We start from the raw sequence: 16,218 nt of genomic DNA on the forward strand, positions 1-16,218 counted from the left end.
CCCAATCAGATTCGCGTCAGCCTCCACGGCTGAGGCGTGCGACTCGCCTGCGTCATCCGCGCCCCTTGAGGTCGGAGACCCTTCCTGATTCGCTGAAAATCGGGTGTCGACCTCCGAGGCCAACACATTTCCTTCATTAGCTGTCGGCGGCAACGCCGACGCTAGCTGCTCTTGCCCGCGTGTTCGCGCGCGCCCAGGGCTCTCCGGGACAGCGGCATTAGGCGCTGTCTCGAGTGGGGAGTCGCGCGCACCTGTCGGTTCGTGCGTAGCGGCAACAGGGCCATCGCTTACTGTTCCGCTGTCGCGACCGAAGCGCACGAGAGTACGCTTCTCCCAATCGATGACCAGATCATGCCGTGCAAGCCACGGCATGCCCAATACAATGTAAAACTTATCGTCCAGATCCAGGACGATAAAGGTCTCGACAAATTCTTGATCTTGATACGTGAAGCGCACGCGTACCATGCGCTTCTCGGTCTTCACGACGGCACCCGTTGCCAGTCGTACTTCCAACATACTTCGAGGTATCTTTAAATCCTCGAAGTCAAGCCTTGATAGACTTCGCAGTCGAACAAAGTTCTTCGACGCGCCAGAATCTACCAAAGCACGGAGAGAGCCGATTGCTCTCATCGAGTTCACGTTCAGGATGACAAGGTCAGGCTTGTCATCTTGGTTCTTGCAGTGAGAATGAATCTCACTGGGGGCTGCAGTCCTCAGTGTCGCGTGTCCAAGGTCGACACGCGGAACTGCATTACCAGTAGGGCGCCCCGCGCCTACTGGCGTCCAGCGTTTTTCGTTTGGTTGCGACGGTGCCCGGCACCGCCGCGATAGTCACCCTGCTGGTGCGCGGGGGCCGTGAACTCTCGAGCAAAGTGACCGACTCTTCCGCAACGGTAGCATCGCACATTGTTTCCTTGCGACTGCTGGGGTCCAGCAGTTGCAGCACTCGAGAGGTCCATTGGCTCAGGGCCTCCTGTAACAGGGTTACACGCACAAGCGGCTACAGTCACTTGTAACTCTAACAGACACGACGTCTGTTAGAGGTTCGAAAGACTTTCTCGACCTTGGTGTAGACACACCAAAGGCTACATACATTTACGACCACCACGACGGGTGGTCCATAGAGACTTAGGATTCCTATTGGTTGAGAATAGCATCTTTTAGCCAATGAGCGACATGCATAGCATTGGAATTCTGCCAACCAGCCGTTGGCAGATTCCTATCTTAGAATATTACATTTAGAGGAAGTCAGAAACATAAAACAAAAAGAGCAGTTCTCATTTTAACCCAACAACATTATTTGGATCGTTTATTTAGATTAATCTATACTCGGAGGTTCGAGTATAATTAACTCTAGTTTAAACCAAGCTACGCTTGCTCGTACACATGCGCACACGTGTAAGCTAAAGTAGTGAGCCAAAGTAGGCCCACTACACCTGGTAGCACTTTGTAGTCCGTCCAACGATCGACTACCTGAGTTCGTACGCCACCGCACGAACGCGGAGCTGAGAACCTTCCCATGGATACAGAGGTGCCCATGGAAAGCTCCACTACGTCTGCAACTCACGTTGCATGCGCTGACTGTCCCCACCTGTCGGATCCAGAGTGGGCGTATGGTCGCCGACTCTCAGATCCTACGTGCTTTAGCACGTACGAGGGTTTCAAGGAAGAGCTCAGACAAGTGTTTTAGCCCCCGCAAAACGAGTTCCGGTCGAGGGCGGAGTTTCTCGACCTGCAGCAAGGCAAGCATGACGTCCATGCATGTCGCTCATTGGCTAAAAGATGCTGCTCTCAACCAATAGGAATCCTAAGTCTCTATGGACCACCCGTCGTGGTGGTCGTAAATGTATGTAGCCTTTGGTGTGTCTACACCAAGGTCGAGAAAGTCTTTCGAACCTCTAACAGACGTCGTGTCTGTTAGAGTTACAAGTGACTGTAGCCGCTTGTGCGTGTAACCCTGTTACAGGAGCCCCTGAACCAATGGACCTCTCGAGTGCTGCAACTGCTGGACCCCAGCAGTCGCAAGGAAACAATGTGCGATGCTACCGTTGCGGTAGAGTCGGTCACTTTGCTCGGGAGTGCACGGCCCCCGTGCACCAGCAGGGTGCCTATCGCGGCGGTGCCGGGCACCGTCGCAACCAAACGAAAAACGCTGGACGCCAGTAGGCGCGGGGCGCCCTACTGGTAATGCAGTTCCGCGTGTCGACCTTGGACACGCGACACTGAGGACTGCAGCCCCCAGTGAGATTCATTCTCACTGCAAGAACCAAGATGACAAGCCTGACCTTGTCATCCTGAACGTGAACTCGATGAGAGCAATCGGCTCTCTCCGTGCTTTGGTAGATTCTGGCGCGTCGAAGAACTTTGTTCGACTGCGAAGTCTATCAAGGCTTGACTTCGAGGATTTAAAGATACCTCGAAGTATGTTGGAAGTACGACTGGCAACGGGTGCCGTCGTGAAGACCGAGAAGCGCATGGTACGCGTGCGCTTCACGTATCAAGATCAAGAATTTGTCGAGACCTTTATCGTCCTGGATCTGGACGATAAGTTTTACATTGTATTGGGCATGCCGTGGCTTGCACGGCATGATCTGGTCATCGATTGGGAGAAGCGTACTCTCGTGCGCTTCGGTCGCGACAGCGGAACAGTAAGCGATGGCCCTGTTGCCGCTACGCACGAACCGACAGGTGCGCGCGACTCCCCACTCGAGACAGCGCCTAATGCCGCTGTCCCGGAGAGCCCTGGGCGCGCGCGAACACGCGGGCAAGAGCAGCTAGCGTCGGCGTTGCCGCCGACAGCTAATGAAGGAAATGTGTTGGCCTCGGAGGTCGACACCCGATTTTCAGCGAATCAGGAAGGGTCTCCGACCTCAAGGGGCGCGGATGACGCAGGCGAGTCGCACGCCTCAGCCGTGGAGGCTGACGCGAATCTGATTGGGTCCGTTTTGGCCAATGATAAGAGCCAAGGTGACGAAACGCCGTCGACTCCGGGAATCGATAGCTTCGACGAATTTGATTCGTCGGCTCGGGGAGCCGACGCACCCTCCGTAATGGAGGGCTCCGCCAATGACAGGCGTCGAGGTAAAGATGGCGTGTCGACTCCGGGAGTCGACGCTGTAAGCGGTGCGGACGGTTGCAAACGTCCCCCACCGGAAAAACTTGCATGCTGTCGTGCAGCCGGGCTGGACGACGAAGCGCCGGGCGACCAAGCCGGGCTTGAAGTCGCTCGCCCGCGGGATGAACCCGCCGGCGGTACGGAAGAAGAACACCCGTCCACGGCTGGGCCTGGACGAGGTCAAGAACCGAGCGAAGCCGGGCTCCGCAAAACAAGAAGACGGCGCATGCGAAGATCGCTGCGCAAGTCTCGGCCTGGGGCCGAGACGCTACAAGAAATGTCTGCCGGGCAGACGGAGGCGGAGAAGCCGGACGTCGAGACGTTGAACGTCTTGACGCGTACCTGTGCCGGATTCCGGCACAGGGAGATGACTCTCGCTAACCCTCCGACGCAAACGTCGGAGTTGACTTCGCTACCAGTCATAAGCTGGAAGCGCTTCGCGCGTGACTTGCACGATGGACGCATCGAGCAAATATGCATTCTCTCGGACGCCGAGAGAACGAAGAGTGAGAATGAAGAACTGAGGCAGTTCTTTATGGAGAGCACCACTGAGAGCGAGGACACTCTCAGTGCGAAGACGAAGAAGGGGCGCTTTGAAGAGCAGAGCTGGGACTCGTCTTCAACGAGTCCCTACTACGAGATCTTACGGGAGTACGCGGACGTGCTTCCGGAAGAGATCCCTGCGGAGCTTCCGCAGGACAAGGGCATCCAGCACGAGATTGATCTCGTGCCGGGGACGAAGTACTGTGTCACGCGGCAGTGGCCACTGCCGCGAGAGCAGGTCAAGGCGATCGACGACTTCTTTGAGAGTCGTCGCAAAGCTGGACAAGTGCGGGAATCGAAGTCCCCGCACAGTGCTCCGACGTTCTGTGTCAAGAAGCCGCAGGGCGGCTGGCGCATCGTTCATGCGTACAACAAGCTGAACGATGCGACGATACCGGCGCAGACACCGATAACGCGAAAAGATGTCATCATCGATTCGATGGCCATGAGCACTATCTACAGTGCTCTTGATCTGCGCGATGGGTTCTATCAGATCCTCATGCGTGAGAGCGATATCCCTCTCACGGCTGTGAGCACGCCGAGCGGCATGCTCTGGGAGTGGCTAGTGATGCCACAGGGTCTGAAGAACGCCCCTGCGACCTTCAACAGGTGCGTGACGCACTTGTTGCGCTCGGTGCGCGACTTCGCACCGAGCTACTTCGACGATGTGTTCGTCCACAGCCGGGCTGCGGACGGGATGAGCGATGTTGAGATGCACAAGGTGCATCTCCGGAAGCTGCTTGCGCTCATGCGCAAGCACAAGCTCTATGCGAACCTGAAGAAGTGCATCTTCGGGGCGAGCGAGATACCCGTGCTCGGGTGTCTCGTTGGGAAGAACGGTGTCCGCCCTGACCCTGAGAAGGTCAGAGTGATCAATGAGTGACCGACACCGTCGAACGTCAAGGAACTGCAGCAGTTCCTTGACTTGGCCACGTACTTGTGCAAATACGTGAAGGGCTACGCGGGCATGATACGCCCGCTGTCACAGCTCCTGAAGAAGGACGCCGAGTGGGTTTGGACTGCTGAGTGTCGGCAGGCCTTCGATGCAGTCAAGCGGGGCTTGACTGAGGCGCCGATCTTGGCGGTGGCCGACCAAGATCGCCCATTCCACGTTGTGTGTGACGCATCCGACTTCGCAATCGGATGGTCGTTGATGCAGCACGATCACGAGGGTCGTGATCGTGTCGTCTACTACCAATCGCGTCAGCTGAAGCCAGCTGAGCGCAACTACCCGGTACATGACAAGGAGCTCCTTGCCATGAAGTACGTACTCGCGAAGTTCCGAATGTATCTACTCGGAAGCAAACCGTTCGTGGTCTATACGGACCACGCGTCGTTGCGGACGGCTGTGAAGTCGCCGCACATCTCGCAACGGATGGCGAGATGGCTCTCATTCTTCGCAGAGTATAACTTCCGGGTTGAGTACAAACCCGGAAGACTCAATGTGATGGCCGACGCGCTTTCGCGTCGACCTGACTACGCCACGACTGATGCCGACGTCAATGCCATTGACGCTATGCGGTCGAGCACCCCGACGTCGTCACTGTTGGACGACGTGAAGGTCGCGTACGCGCACGACGCGGACGCGAAGCTCTTGCTGGCCTACGGCTCAGCGCCTTCTGTCAAAGCTCGTCAGAAGCTGCCGAAGCATCTTCGTGCTCGTGCACACCGTTACCGGGTGCACGACGGGTTATTACTCTACAGTGCAGTCGTGCCCAATGACCATGACCTGCGACTCAGGATCATGTACGAGTATCACGATGCACCGACTGCGGGGCATCCGGGCCGTGAGAAGACATACCTTCTTCTCACGCGGGACTTCTACTGGGCCCACCAGTACAAATGGGTGCGCAAGTACGTCCGTGCTTGCGAGGTTTGTCAACGTGTGAAGCCTGCGCCTTTCGCGCAGGCTCCCTTGCAGTCACTGCCGACTCCGTCGGAGTGTTGGCAGTCCATGTCTTAGGACTTCGTGTTCGGTCTTCCCCCGGACAGCCAGGGGAACACGGGCGTTGTGGTCTTTGTTGACCGCTTCAGCAAGATGGTACATCTTGCTGCGGTACCCGCTGAGGTGACTTTGAAACAGACGGCACGTCTGTTCGTTGACATGGTGTTCAAACACCACGGCATGCCGATCGACATTGTGTCGGATCGAGACCCGCGCTTCACTGCACACCTTTGGCAAGATGTGTTTACACTTCTTGGGAGTCAACTTTCGATGTCGACTGCGGACCATCCGCAGACGGACGAGCAGACCGAGAGCGTGAACCGCGTGCTCGTAGACGTGCTTGAGAGCTACGCTCACTCGTTCCAACACTGGAGCGAGTGCCTACCGATGGCGGAATTCGCCATCAACAACTCGGTGCATGCCTCGACCGGGCATACACCGTTCTACGTGAATGCCATCAGGCACCCACGCCTCCCGAGTCTACTCGGGATGGTGGCTCCTTCCTTAAGTGGGGGGGATCTACGACTGCGACGCAACAGCCGCAACGACACGAAGTAAAACCAAGAACCGCGTTTGTGCAGGGCACAGACGCCGACAAGCGCACGAAGAACGTTTCTGTGCGGGGCACAGACACTGACAAGATCAAGAAGAAGAAGAGCGTGTTTGTGCAGGGCACATACACCACGAAGACCAACGCAGAGGCAGGGCCTACTGCTGGAAGCGAGCTGAACGAGTTCAGCTCGGACGCAATCAACTTCGTGCAGCGCAGACAAGCCGTCATCGGTTTGTCCAAGACGCTATTGCAGCTTCTGTCGACCGACAGAAGCTGAACGCAGACAATGTTGGTAGGGGCAACACTAATGAATTCAAGAAGGGTTCATTGGTTTTGTTAGCAACTCAAAACCTGCCTAAACATGCAGTTTCCGACTTCGGGGCGAGCAAGCTCGCTCCGCGCTTCATCGGGCCGTTCACGGTGTTGGCACGGCATGGCAACGCCTACACGCTAGATATTCCATCTAGCATGCGCCTCCATCCTACCTTTTATGTCGGGCGGCTGAAGCCATACCGGCAGCACGAGCCACCTAGCTCGGCTGGCCCGAAGCGGAAGCCCCAGCGGGAGCGAACCTCTGCTCCAGCGCGTGAACGCGCTGGGCCAAGCGTGCGACGCGACCTCCCACGTCGACAGAGATGTCCGACGCGGTCTGCGAACCCTGAGCGACTTGAGCCCTCAGGATCGCCACCTCCTGCTTCAGAGCGGCGAACCCCCGGCTCTGATGCTGTTCCACAGCAGCGACCCGCTCCTCGAGCGTCGGACCAAGGTCAACCCCAGGATGACCATACCCGGGGCGTGTTCCCACCACCGCCGCCTCCGATCCGCGACGCCTGCGGCTCAACACGCTGGCTTGTTGAGCGCATTGTGAACCATAGTATCCCGAAAACGAACCGGCATCCGGTTCGTTTTCGTATTCGTTGGAGAGGGTTTCCGCCCCACCAAGATACATGGGAGCCGCGGGACGTCCTGCTGCAGGACGTTCCGGAAATGGTGAGGGCGTACGAAGCTCACCACGCACTGCCGACGCGAAGGTAGTGCGAGCGCTGTGGTCACCTACAGCGCCCGAAGTCCCACGATCGTCGCGTTCCTCGCGTGCCAAGAACTTGGCACGGAGATCCTTGAGGCTCGCAGGTACACGAATCGTCGTGTACCCGTTTAGGTCGCGGTCGCTCAAGCGCGCCGCACCCGGAAGACACAACGTGCACTGATGGCCTTCGGGCACAGCGCATGGAATACCAGCGTCCACAGAGGATCTGTGGAGCTGCTCCAGCCTCCCGCGCGTCGAGAATGTCTCGAAGCGTTCACGGGCATGCCTAACCCGCTCGCGGTAAGCAGCCGGCTTCTTTTGAAGTTGTCAACAAAAGCGTTCCAACTTTGACAAAGTGCCTGCCACTCAGGCACTTTGCTGCGAGAAGAGGTCTTCTTGCTGGAGAAGTACCGGAGCTCGTGGAAGAGCCCGATGTAATAATCGCGCCTTTGATTCGTTAACGGATCAACGTGCTGCTCCTCCGCAACAGCATCGTCGTGGATACCGCTGCATACGTACAGCAGGATTTCGTTTGGAGGCACAGTGTTGCCAACACGGGCTGCTATCTCTGACGCAGACGGCATCCACGGACCGCGCGCTGCCTGAGCAGCGCGCGGAGAGCTTGAAGTCGCCACATCACATGGAGAGCTTAAAGCACCAGCAGCAGAGAGCGGAGTTTCGTTCTCGCCGCGCGAATGCTTGGAGCTCGAAGCGTCCGAGTCATCTCCTTCACGAGGGCGTCTCGACCCGGCATGCGGGTCGAGACTATCGCTGTCGATAGACTCCTTGCGCTTGCTAGAAGTGGCCTCACCCTCTTCCATCTCCACGTCGCCGTCCTCGAAGTCAACGGCGTCGTTGACTACAGAGGAACCTTCGAGGACAATCTCCGGTTGAGTTATACTTCACGCTGACGAATTACTTCGAAGTATGACTCGCCTGTACGTTTCCGACAGGTTTCAGTCTGTACCCGACACTCAATGTCATTCTACTTCTGTAACAAGGTTACACGCACAAGGTTCGAAAGACTTTCTCGACCTTGGTGTAGACACACCAAAGGCTACATACATTTACGACCACCACGACGGGTGGTCCATAGAGACTTAGGATTCCTATTGGCTGAGAGCAGCATCTTTTAGCCGATGAGCGACATGCATAGCATTGGAATTCTGCCAACCAGCCGTTGGCAGATTCCTATCTTAGAATATTACATTTAGAGGAAGTCAGAAACATAAAACAAAAAGAGCAGTTCTCATTTTAACCCAACAACATTATTTGGATCGTTTATTTAGATTGATCTATACTCGGAGGTTCGAGTATAATTAACTCTAGTTTAAACCAAGCTACGCTTGCTCGTACACATGCGCACACGTGTAAGCTAAAGTAGTGAGCCAAAGTAGGCCCACTACACCTCCCCTTCTCATTACCGGGCGTGGCTGTGGCCTCGGCACATGTGCATGCAGCTTAGCCTGCCGCAGGCTAAACTCCTCCTGCATTGCAAGAGTAATTGCAGCTTCGAGATTACTCGGGTACTCATGGAAGAGATAGGTCTTCACAGGCCCATCTCTCAGCCCCTTCATGAACGTGACGACCTTGGTCGCCTCGTTGATCGGATTGGTCACGATGTTCGAGACCAAGTACCGTGCTCTCTGAGCGTAAGCATGGACATCATGCTTGCCTTGCTGCAGGTCGAGAAACTCCGCCCTCGACCGGAACTCGTTTTGCGGGGGCTAAAACGCTTGTCTGAGCTCTTCCTTGAAACCCTCGTACGTGCTAAAGCACGTAGGATCCGAGAGTCAGGCGTCCATACGCCCAACTTCTAGCACGTCCGCCAAGAGATGACATGGCGACCGCAACCTTCGACAACGGGTCGACGATACGTCGAGCCGCGATGGCAGTGTCGAGTTCGACAAGCCAGCGGAGGAGAGGGTCACCCTCTCTTCCGACATAGTTGCTCACATTGAGCTTTAGCGATTGCGCGCGTGGTGTCGTCCCGGACGGCACCGCGCTAGTAGCAGCAACACCGTGTTGCTCCTTCAGGATGAAACCCAGAGCAACACCGTGTTGCTCTGTCGGCGTTACCGTACGCGGCATCGTAGCTACAGCCGCCTCACCAATGACTGTTGACAATCGTTGGAGGGGCTCCCACTCTGGATCCGACAGGTGGGGACAGTCAGCGCATGCAACGTGAGTTGCAGGCGTAGTGGAGCTTTCCATGGGCACCTCTGTATCCATGGGAAGGTTCTCAGCTCCGCGTTCGTGCGGTGGCGTACGAACTCAGGTAGTCGATCGTTGGACGGACTACAAAGTGCTACCAGGTGTAGTGGGCCTACTTTGGCTCACTACTTTAGCTTACACGTGTGCGCATGTGTACGAGCAAGCGTAGCTTGGTTTAAACTAGAGTTAATTATACTCGAACCTCCGAGTATAGATCAATCTAAATAAACGATCCAAATAATGTTGTTGGGTTAAAATGAGAACTGCTCTTTTTGTTTTATGTTTCTGACTTCCTCTAAATGTAATATTCTAAGATAGGAATCTGCCAACGGCTGGTTGGCAGAATTCCAATGCTATGCATGTCGCTCATCGGCTAAAAGATGCTGCTCTCAGCCAATAGGAATCCTAAGTCTCTATGGACCACCCGTCGTGGTGGTCGTAAATGTATGTAGCCTTTGGTGTGTCTACACCAAGGTCGAGAAAGTCTTTCGAACCTTGTGCGTGTAACCCTGTTACAGAAGTAGAATGACATTGAGTGTCGGGTACAGACTGAAACCTGTCGGAAACGTACAGGCGAGTCATACTTCGAAGTAATTCGTCAGCGTGGATTAATTTCACTGAAATCTGGGCGTAATCCATACGTTAGGCGAAAGCTAGCACTCTTTCTCGTCAGCCCTATGGATATACTCGCGGCCCCCTAGGACTGGGAGGTAGGACAAATTGGCTTTGTTTGCCACACCAAATACCAATTTTGTCCTATTAATAACTCCTAGGATACGTTTGACCCCGCGTCAAACAAAATGATGCTTACGAACCATTTGGAGTTTTCGAGATAATCGCGTTTAAAGTTGACCCATCATTTTTCGTACGTAACCGAACATCACACATTAAAAAGTGAAAATCACTCATATAAAGCGGAAAACACTCCAAGTCACTTGCTTTTAGCACGAGCTTTCCGATAATGTACGGCACAAAAAAATCGGAGAAAAATTGAGGTCACACGCCCCCTATAAAATCCGGGATTTCGGGGGTTCGAAAAAGGAGATATTTTCAGACCAGTGTCACTCCTCGAGTTCACAACATTTTCAAGTGCTCAATAGCTTCAAAGAAGCCCAAGACACAGTTCTTTCGATTTATGCGGTTAAATCGCTATTCGTACTTAGGTTCGTAAGCATTATTTCGTTTGACGCGGTCACGCCAAATTTTGATGGGGATTTTAAATTATCCTTGAAATTTATTTCGACAATTTTTTGTCTGCCAACCACTGTCAGTTAGCCCCAAAATCGGGTTCGTAGAGACCCAAACGGTTAGCCCACGGCATAATTGCTTGGCGGTAGCCGTGATCACGAAGAGGTTTGCTGAAGTGCACCGCTAAGTACGGTTCCGTTTCGTACCTGAATCGTTGGCACTGTTCACCCTGAACCGTCCTGGAACGCTTCCTATTGGCTAATCTTTGGGATGGTTAACTTGGTTGGTTCGACGGTGCAGCAAGCGGTGATCCCACAAGCAGACACGAGAGGACAACAACAAGAGTAGAGTTGAGAAGGACAAGTAGGACAACTTTGGTAACTTTAATCAACTCACTTCGGCATTTGGCACCAGCATCACAGGCGTTCCTCAATAGGTTAACAGCCGCAAGGACGCTCGCCACAAGAACGCTCCGCCCAAGACATGACGACCAAGCGCGCCGAAGTCCTCCTGGGCAGTGGGAACTACTTCCACTGGGAGTACAACATGCGCATGGCGATGGCCCGGAAGGGGCTGGTTGCACATGTGGAGGTCGTCAAGGCGGAGAACGAGATCATGGAAGCGTGGCTCGTGAAAGACGCGAAGGCGTTGGGCATCATCGCGCAGGGTGTGGAGATCCAGCACCAGACGAAGATCCGTTCCGCGACGCGTGCCATGCAGGCGTGAAACACTCTGAGGGAGTACTACAACCGTGCCACGCTACACAACCGTGTCGCCATGACCAGGCGTCTGCACGAGCTCATGATGGACGCTGGAACGTCGATGGTCAAGCATCGGGACGCGTTCGACGAGCTGATCGTTGGGGTGCAGACGATGGGAGAACCGGTCGACGAAGCACGGCAGCTAGTGGTGCTGCTGAGTAGCCTACCGTCTGAGTACGAACTGATCGCGTCCATCCTGGAGAGCCCCAAGGATGTCACGTTGAAAGACGTAAAGGAGAAGCTGTTGAGGGAGTTTAAACGGCTCGAGAAGGATTCCGCTACGGAGAAAGCGTTCCGCACCAACTGGAACGCTGGACGGTTCAAGGGTGGGAACGGTCGCAAGGGGAACGGTCTGAAGAAGAACGGTGCCTTCAAGGGCAAATGCTTTCAGTGAGACCAGGTGGGCCACATGAAGCGGGACTGCCCGGGCAAGATCGGTAGCGCTGGGAACGACACCGTGTTCGCCGTGGGTGAGGAACGACTTGCCGGGTGGCTGATCGATAGCGGGGCGTCATCCCACATGACCCCGCATCGTGATGACCTTATTGAAATGGAGACATGCAGGTGACCATCGCCGACGGAAAGCAGCTGGAGGTCGTCGGGCGAGGAACGGTCAAGCTGACCGGGATGGACGGGAAACGCATCACAATGAAGGACGTGCTGTACATTCCGGGACTCGACAGACGGTTGCTGTCGGTGGGAAGCTTGCGGAACGCGGTCTGAGCGTTGAGTTCCAGCGTTCCTCGTGTGTCATCTGGAGGAACGCCAGCGCGGTCGCGATGGGCAAGAAGATTGGCAAGGCGTATGTGATCGACTGCGAGCAGGAGTCGGCATGGTTCGTGGAATGTGCCGGGGCTGACTGTCAGTGAGAGCTTTGGCACGCTCGCATGGGGCACCCAGGCGAGAACGGTATGGCCAAGACTCAGCGTGCTACGAACGGTTTGCCAACCGTGGGGCGTTGCGTCAAGACTTTGTGCGGAGGATGCATGAAGGGGAAGCAGACTGTGGCATCGTTCCCGGCGCGGTCGACGACAAAGACATCGCGTGTGTTGGAGCTAGTCCACACGGATGTGATGGGACCGATGAGAACGGTCTCCAAGGGTGGGGCGAAGTACGTGCTGACGTTCGTGGACGACTACTCGAGGTATGTCGTGGCGCACTTCATGAAGAAGAAGAGCGAAGTGGCCGACAAGCTGAAGGAGTTCAAGGCGTTCTACGAGAACCAATAGGGAGAACGCTTGAAGTGCCTGCGCTCGGACAATGGAACGGAGTTCGTGAACAAGACGGTCACGGATCTCTGTCGCCGGAACGGTATCATGCATCAGCGAACGGTGCCCTACAGCCCGCAGCAGAACGGAGTTGCGGACGATCATGGAGAAGGCACGCAGCATGTTACACTACAAGAGCGTGTAGACGGAATGGTGGGCGGAGGCAGTGAGCACCCTGACCAACCGTTCCACAGGAATGGCGTTACAGTAACCATATGACGACAACACGACAGAAATTAAAGCAACCACAAGGCCTAAAGCAACCCTAAAACAGCTGGCACCCGGTAATTAATTTTAAATGACGCGTAAATGACAGGGACACGTCGCCTTCGTCATGAGTGTTGCCAAGATATCTCTAAATTTAGAGATATCGTGGTGACGCCCAACCGATGTATTTTACACTTAACTACGTGCGATACACACGGTTATGTGTCACACGTTTCCAAGACTTGGCGATTTTTGAAGAGACCCTGTATTACTGCAATGATTGACAGGAACATTCTGTCACCAGCACTAACACGCACAAATGGCGTGAAAATAGCTAGGGAGAGAATCTGGCTAAACCATTGAATGTAGGGTGTTGTCAACTTCCTCAAACGTTACCAAGAGCAGCTATGAAACTGCCATAGAGGTCAGTAAAGACACGATGGGCTATTAGAACATGGCGGAAACAGCTTAACGGAAACCAAGCACGGCTATATATTCGATTTGACGTCCTACTTAAGCTGCACGAGTAGTTGCTGATGAATGTTCTTCGCCTTATCCGCTGGGGCACGCGATTTACGGCCTTGGCGCGATTTGCACATGGTTGTGTGTTAAAAAGCTGTATGCGTGTGCCACCACCACGACTCCACAGCTGAAGTAGTCATGTTGCTGTGGACCATCGATCCACTTAAAAGGTTTCATCAATAGGCGGGTGCGAGGGACCGAAGCTTGGTGCCACCTCTGTACGAATCCACGGAGACCTTCTTCCACTAACTCATTATTGGCATCTGTAATATCATTCCACTTTGCCTCCATGTCCTCGTGGTAAGCGACGTCAATCATAGGTTCATACATATATCCACGCACGCTCAACTTGTCCGTAGCCTTGACGTAGTGAACCTGGGCAATTATAACGCCCCAATGGTTTCCGTGCAAGTGGACTGGTAGTAGGATGATCTTGATAGGGCAAATTGGTGTTGTTGGCGCCCTTGGAAATCCGACGGCTGTTGTCAATGACGAAAGCGCGTAGTACGGCCCCACAACTCCACTCAGCATTTCCATGCAGAAATCTATTGGGGCATCATTCAGCCAACCTTCACAGACTTCACCCACGAGATTATCGAAACTTACCCAACCCTTACCAGACGTCGTGACGAATTCGGAGGCTAGTGAACTCGATGAAAACTTAGAGATAACCTCGTTCGCGAGTATCTGGTGCCGCGCGCACACGTCACCCACGGATAATTCAGCCGTTCCTGTTTCGGGTCCAAAAAGATCCACATCCACCTTAACATTTCTCCAATCTTGCTCTAGCCACTTGATGTCGTAAATCCATAATCGTGCCTTGTTCTTCATCGAATGGAACGCTCTTAATGCACCCACATACGCGCTTAAACCAATGGAGTGTTAGAGCAACCATACTAAAGCAACCTTACCCGCTGAACTTCAATGTTGTGGTATTGACGGAAGCGACAAGATCAAAAACAATACCTTGGTTCTTAACTCTGGCATCCAGAGGATCGGGCTGCTTTTGCACAATCCTTGTGGTCTTGATTGCATCTTCGAGCGCGTGTGTGAGGTTAACCGGAAGAACGAAGGCGTGCATATAGGTAACTGGACGCATCGCTTCCCATTAGCATTCTATGGTAAGCGCCGTGATGTCCTGTTCCTTGAGCTGCATAGGATACTTTTCCATTAGTGCGGCCACATCCTTGACGCTGGAAGTATGACGTGCCCACTGGTCAAAGTCGTCAAGTCTCACGTCTTCTTTCTTTAATCGGCTCTGCAAAATCTCTTTCAGCTTTGTTGGTGGGCTCTGTGTCACATGTGAATCAGCCGGATCTCCAGCAACGGGTCCCTCCATTTTCTCACCCAAGGATTCTCCATCACTGCCAATGGTGGCTGGCTGCATACGTCGAATCGGAGCGCGTTTTTCTCCGTATGATTTCCATTTTCAAAGTAGTTTCCAGGGAACTTAGTTCTTGGTAGTAATTTGCGCTCGGTAGGTTGGATAACCCCTGAAGCAGAGGCTCTAACCGCGTCTTCGCATGCGAGTACTTCTCGTCAGAAGATAGCTCATCCGGCACCGGGGAATCGGGCGAAGGAGGCACCTTTGGACTACAATCTGGATCCAGCATGGCATCATCCTGACGATATAGCAACCTTATCTCTGTCGCACGCAGAGTTAGCTTTGGCTTGTCATGCAAAGGCTTCGTAGGCGTAGTTGCGAGCGCAGCGATTGTAGCATGCGAGTGTGTATGATTCTGTAAGTGGCACAAGCATGTTAGAACGAAATCATTCATTGTCAATGTGAGTTCATCTTACCTGCTTCCTCACCACGATCCCATACTGGTTAGCCGCAATGGGCACAACAATAGCCGTCAGCCGGGCGTTGCATTTGCAGAATGCTGACTTCCGACTGCGATGTCCTTTTGATCTAGACGGCTGAGTGACTCCGAGGGAACAACGGTAGATCTTGTGGGTAAACTCGAACTGCGTAGACATTTGGTCCATGTGTGTACTACAGAATAGCAGGCGTTTGCTCCAGAGACATGCGTCGCTCGCTGGACAGACTTCGAGAAAAGCTTCACGGAATACAAGCGAATGCATAACTTGAGATTTCGAGTGCGATCGTCTGAAACTACACAGCAATACAACCAGTACGGCAAAGTACCTTTAGGTTCCACTTACTTTTATTGACGACATATGTGTGTGTTGGAGCGACATTCTCGATCAGCTCTTCTTCATTAACCTTTGGCGTATCCGGATACTGGCTACGCCGTTTACGCGGCATATATTCGCCCGAACTTGGACGCTTAGAGAGTCTGCTGCCGCTACCAAGGTCACACGGGAGTGGTTGGCCGTGCCCAGAGCTTTTCGTGCCTTGACGAGAAGATGGAGAGGGAGATGGAGAGGTATGTTCCACCACATGAGGAGAATGACGCTTCAGCGTCTCGTTCATCCGACGCTTAGCAGGCACTATCGTCAAAAATAAAGCAACCATACATGGTATTAAAGCGACCTTAAATGATAAAGCAACCATAATGAACCTAGTTTAACAATACTGTACCTTGTTTTGGTTTTGGTGCTTCCTGCTGTCTTCTGTTCTTGGAATTCTTGCGCTGCTTGTGCACTGCAAACACATATCAATCGTCCGTTGTCAGGGTCACGAGCAACACTCCGAATGACCTTACAGGATTCACATTTTCGCCGATGAATTGGAGCATCATGACGAATCGCCATGGTCGACTTCATTTTGTCGAGCACAGAACCTACACAGATAAGCAAAGGTTCAGAAGTGTCAATGATGCATATTAAAGCAACCACATAATGCGAATATGCCTTTCGCCGATACCTGGGGTTATCTTTCGTCCTAGTTCACATGTGTGGTTCTGCTTCT

The 16,218-nt window shown here is 53.8% G+C and overlaps 2 protein-coding genes across 2 annotated transcripts; both read right to left on the bottom strand.

Moving 5' to 3' along the window:
* Positions 1-13,394: 13,394 nt before the first annotated feature.
* Positions 13,395-14,424, bottom strand: PHYSODRAFT_488811 (hypothetical protein; the record flags this gene model as incomplete). Its single annotated transcript, XM_009525928.1, has 2 exons — positions 13,395-14,208; positions 14,255-14,424. The coding sequence occupies 2 exons, from the start codon at positions 14,422-14,424 to the stop codon at positions 13,395-13,397; spliced, it is 984 nt and encodes a 327-aa protein (XP_009524223.1).
* A 27-nt stretch (positions 14,425-14,451) lies between these two features.
* Positions 14,452-16,073, bottom strand: PHYSODRAFT_299215 (hypothetical protein; the record flags this gene model as incomplete). The annotated part of the gene is made up of 6 exons (XM_009525929.1): positions 14,452-14,707; positions 14,733-15,082; positions 15,144-15,403; positions 15,510-15,797; positions 15,889-15,951; positions 16,013-16,073. The coding sequence occupies 6 exons, from the start codon at positions 16,071-16,073 to the stop codon at positions 14,452-14,454; spliced, it is 1,278 nt and encodes a 425-aa protein (XP_009524224.1).
* Positions 16,074-16,218: the final 145 nt, after the last annotated feature.

The sequence above is a fragment of the Phytophthora sojae genome, assembly GCF_000149755.1.
Source record: "Phytophthora sojae unplaced genomic scaffold PHYSOscaffold_3, whole genome shotgun sequence".
NCBI lineage: Eukaryota > Oomycota > Peronosporomycetes > Peronosporales > Peronosporaceae > Phytophthora > Phytophthora sojae.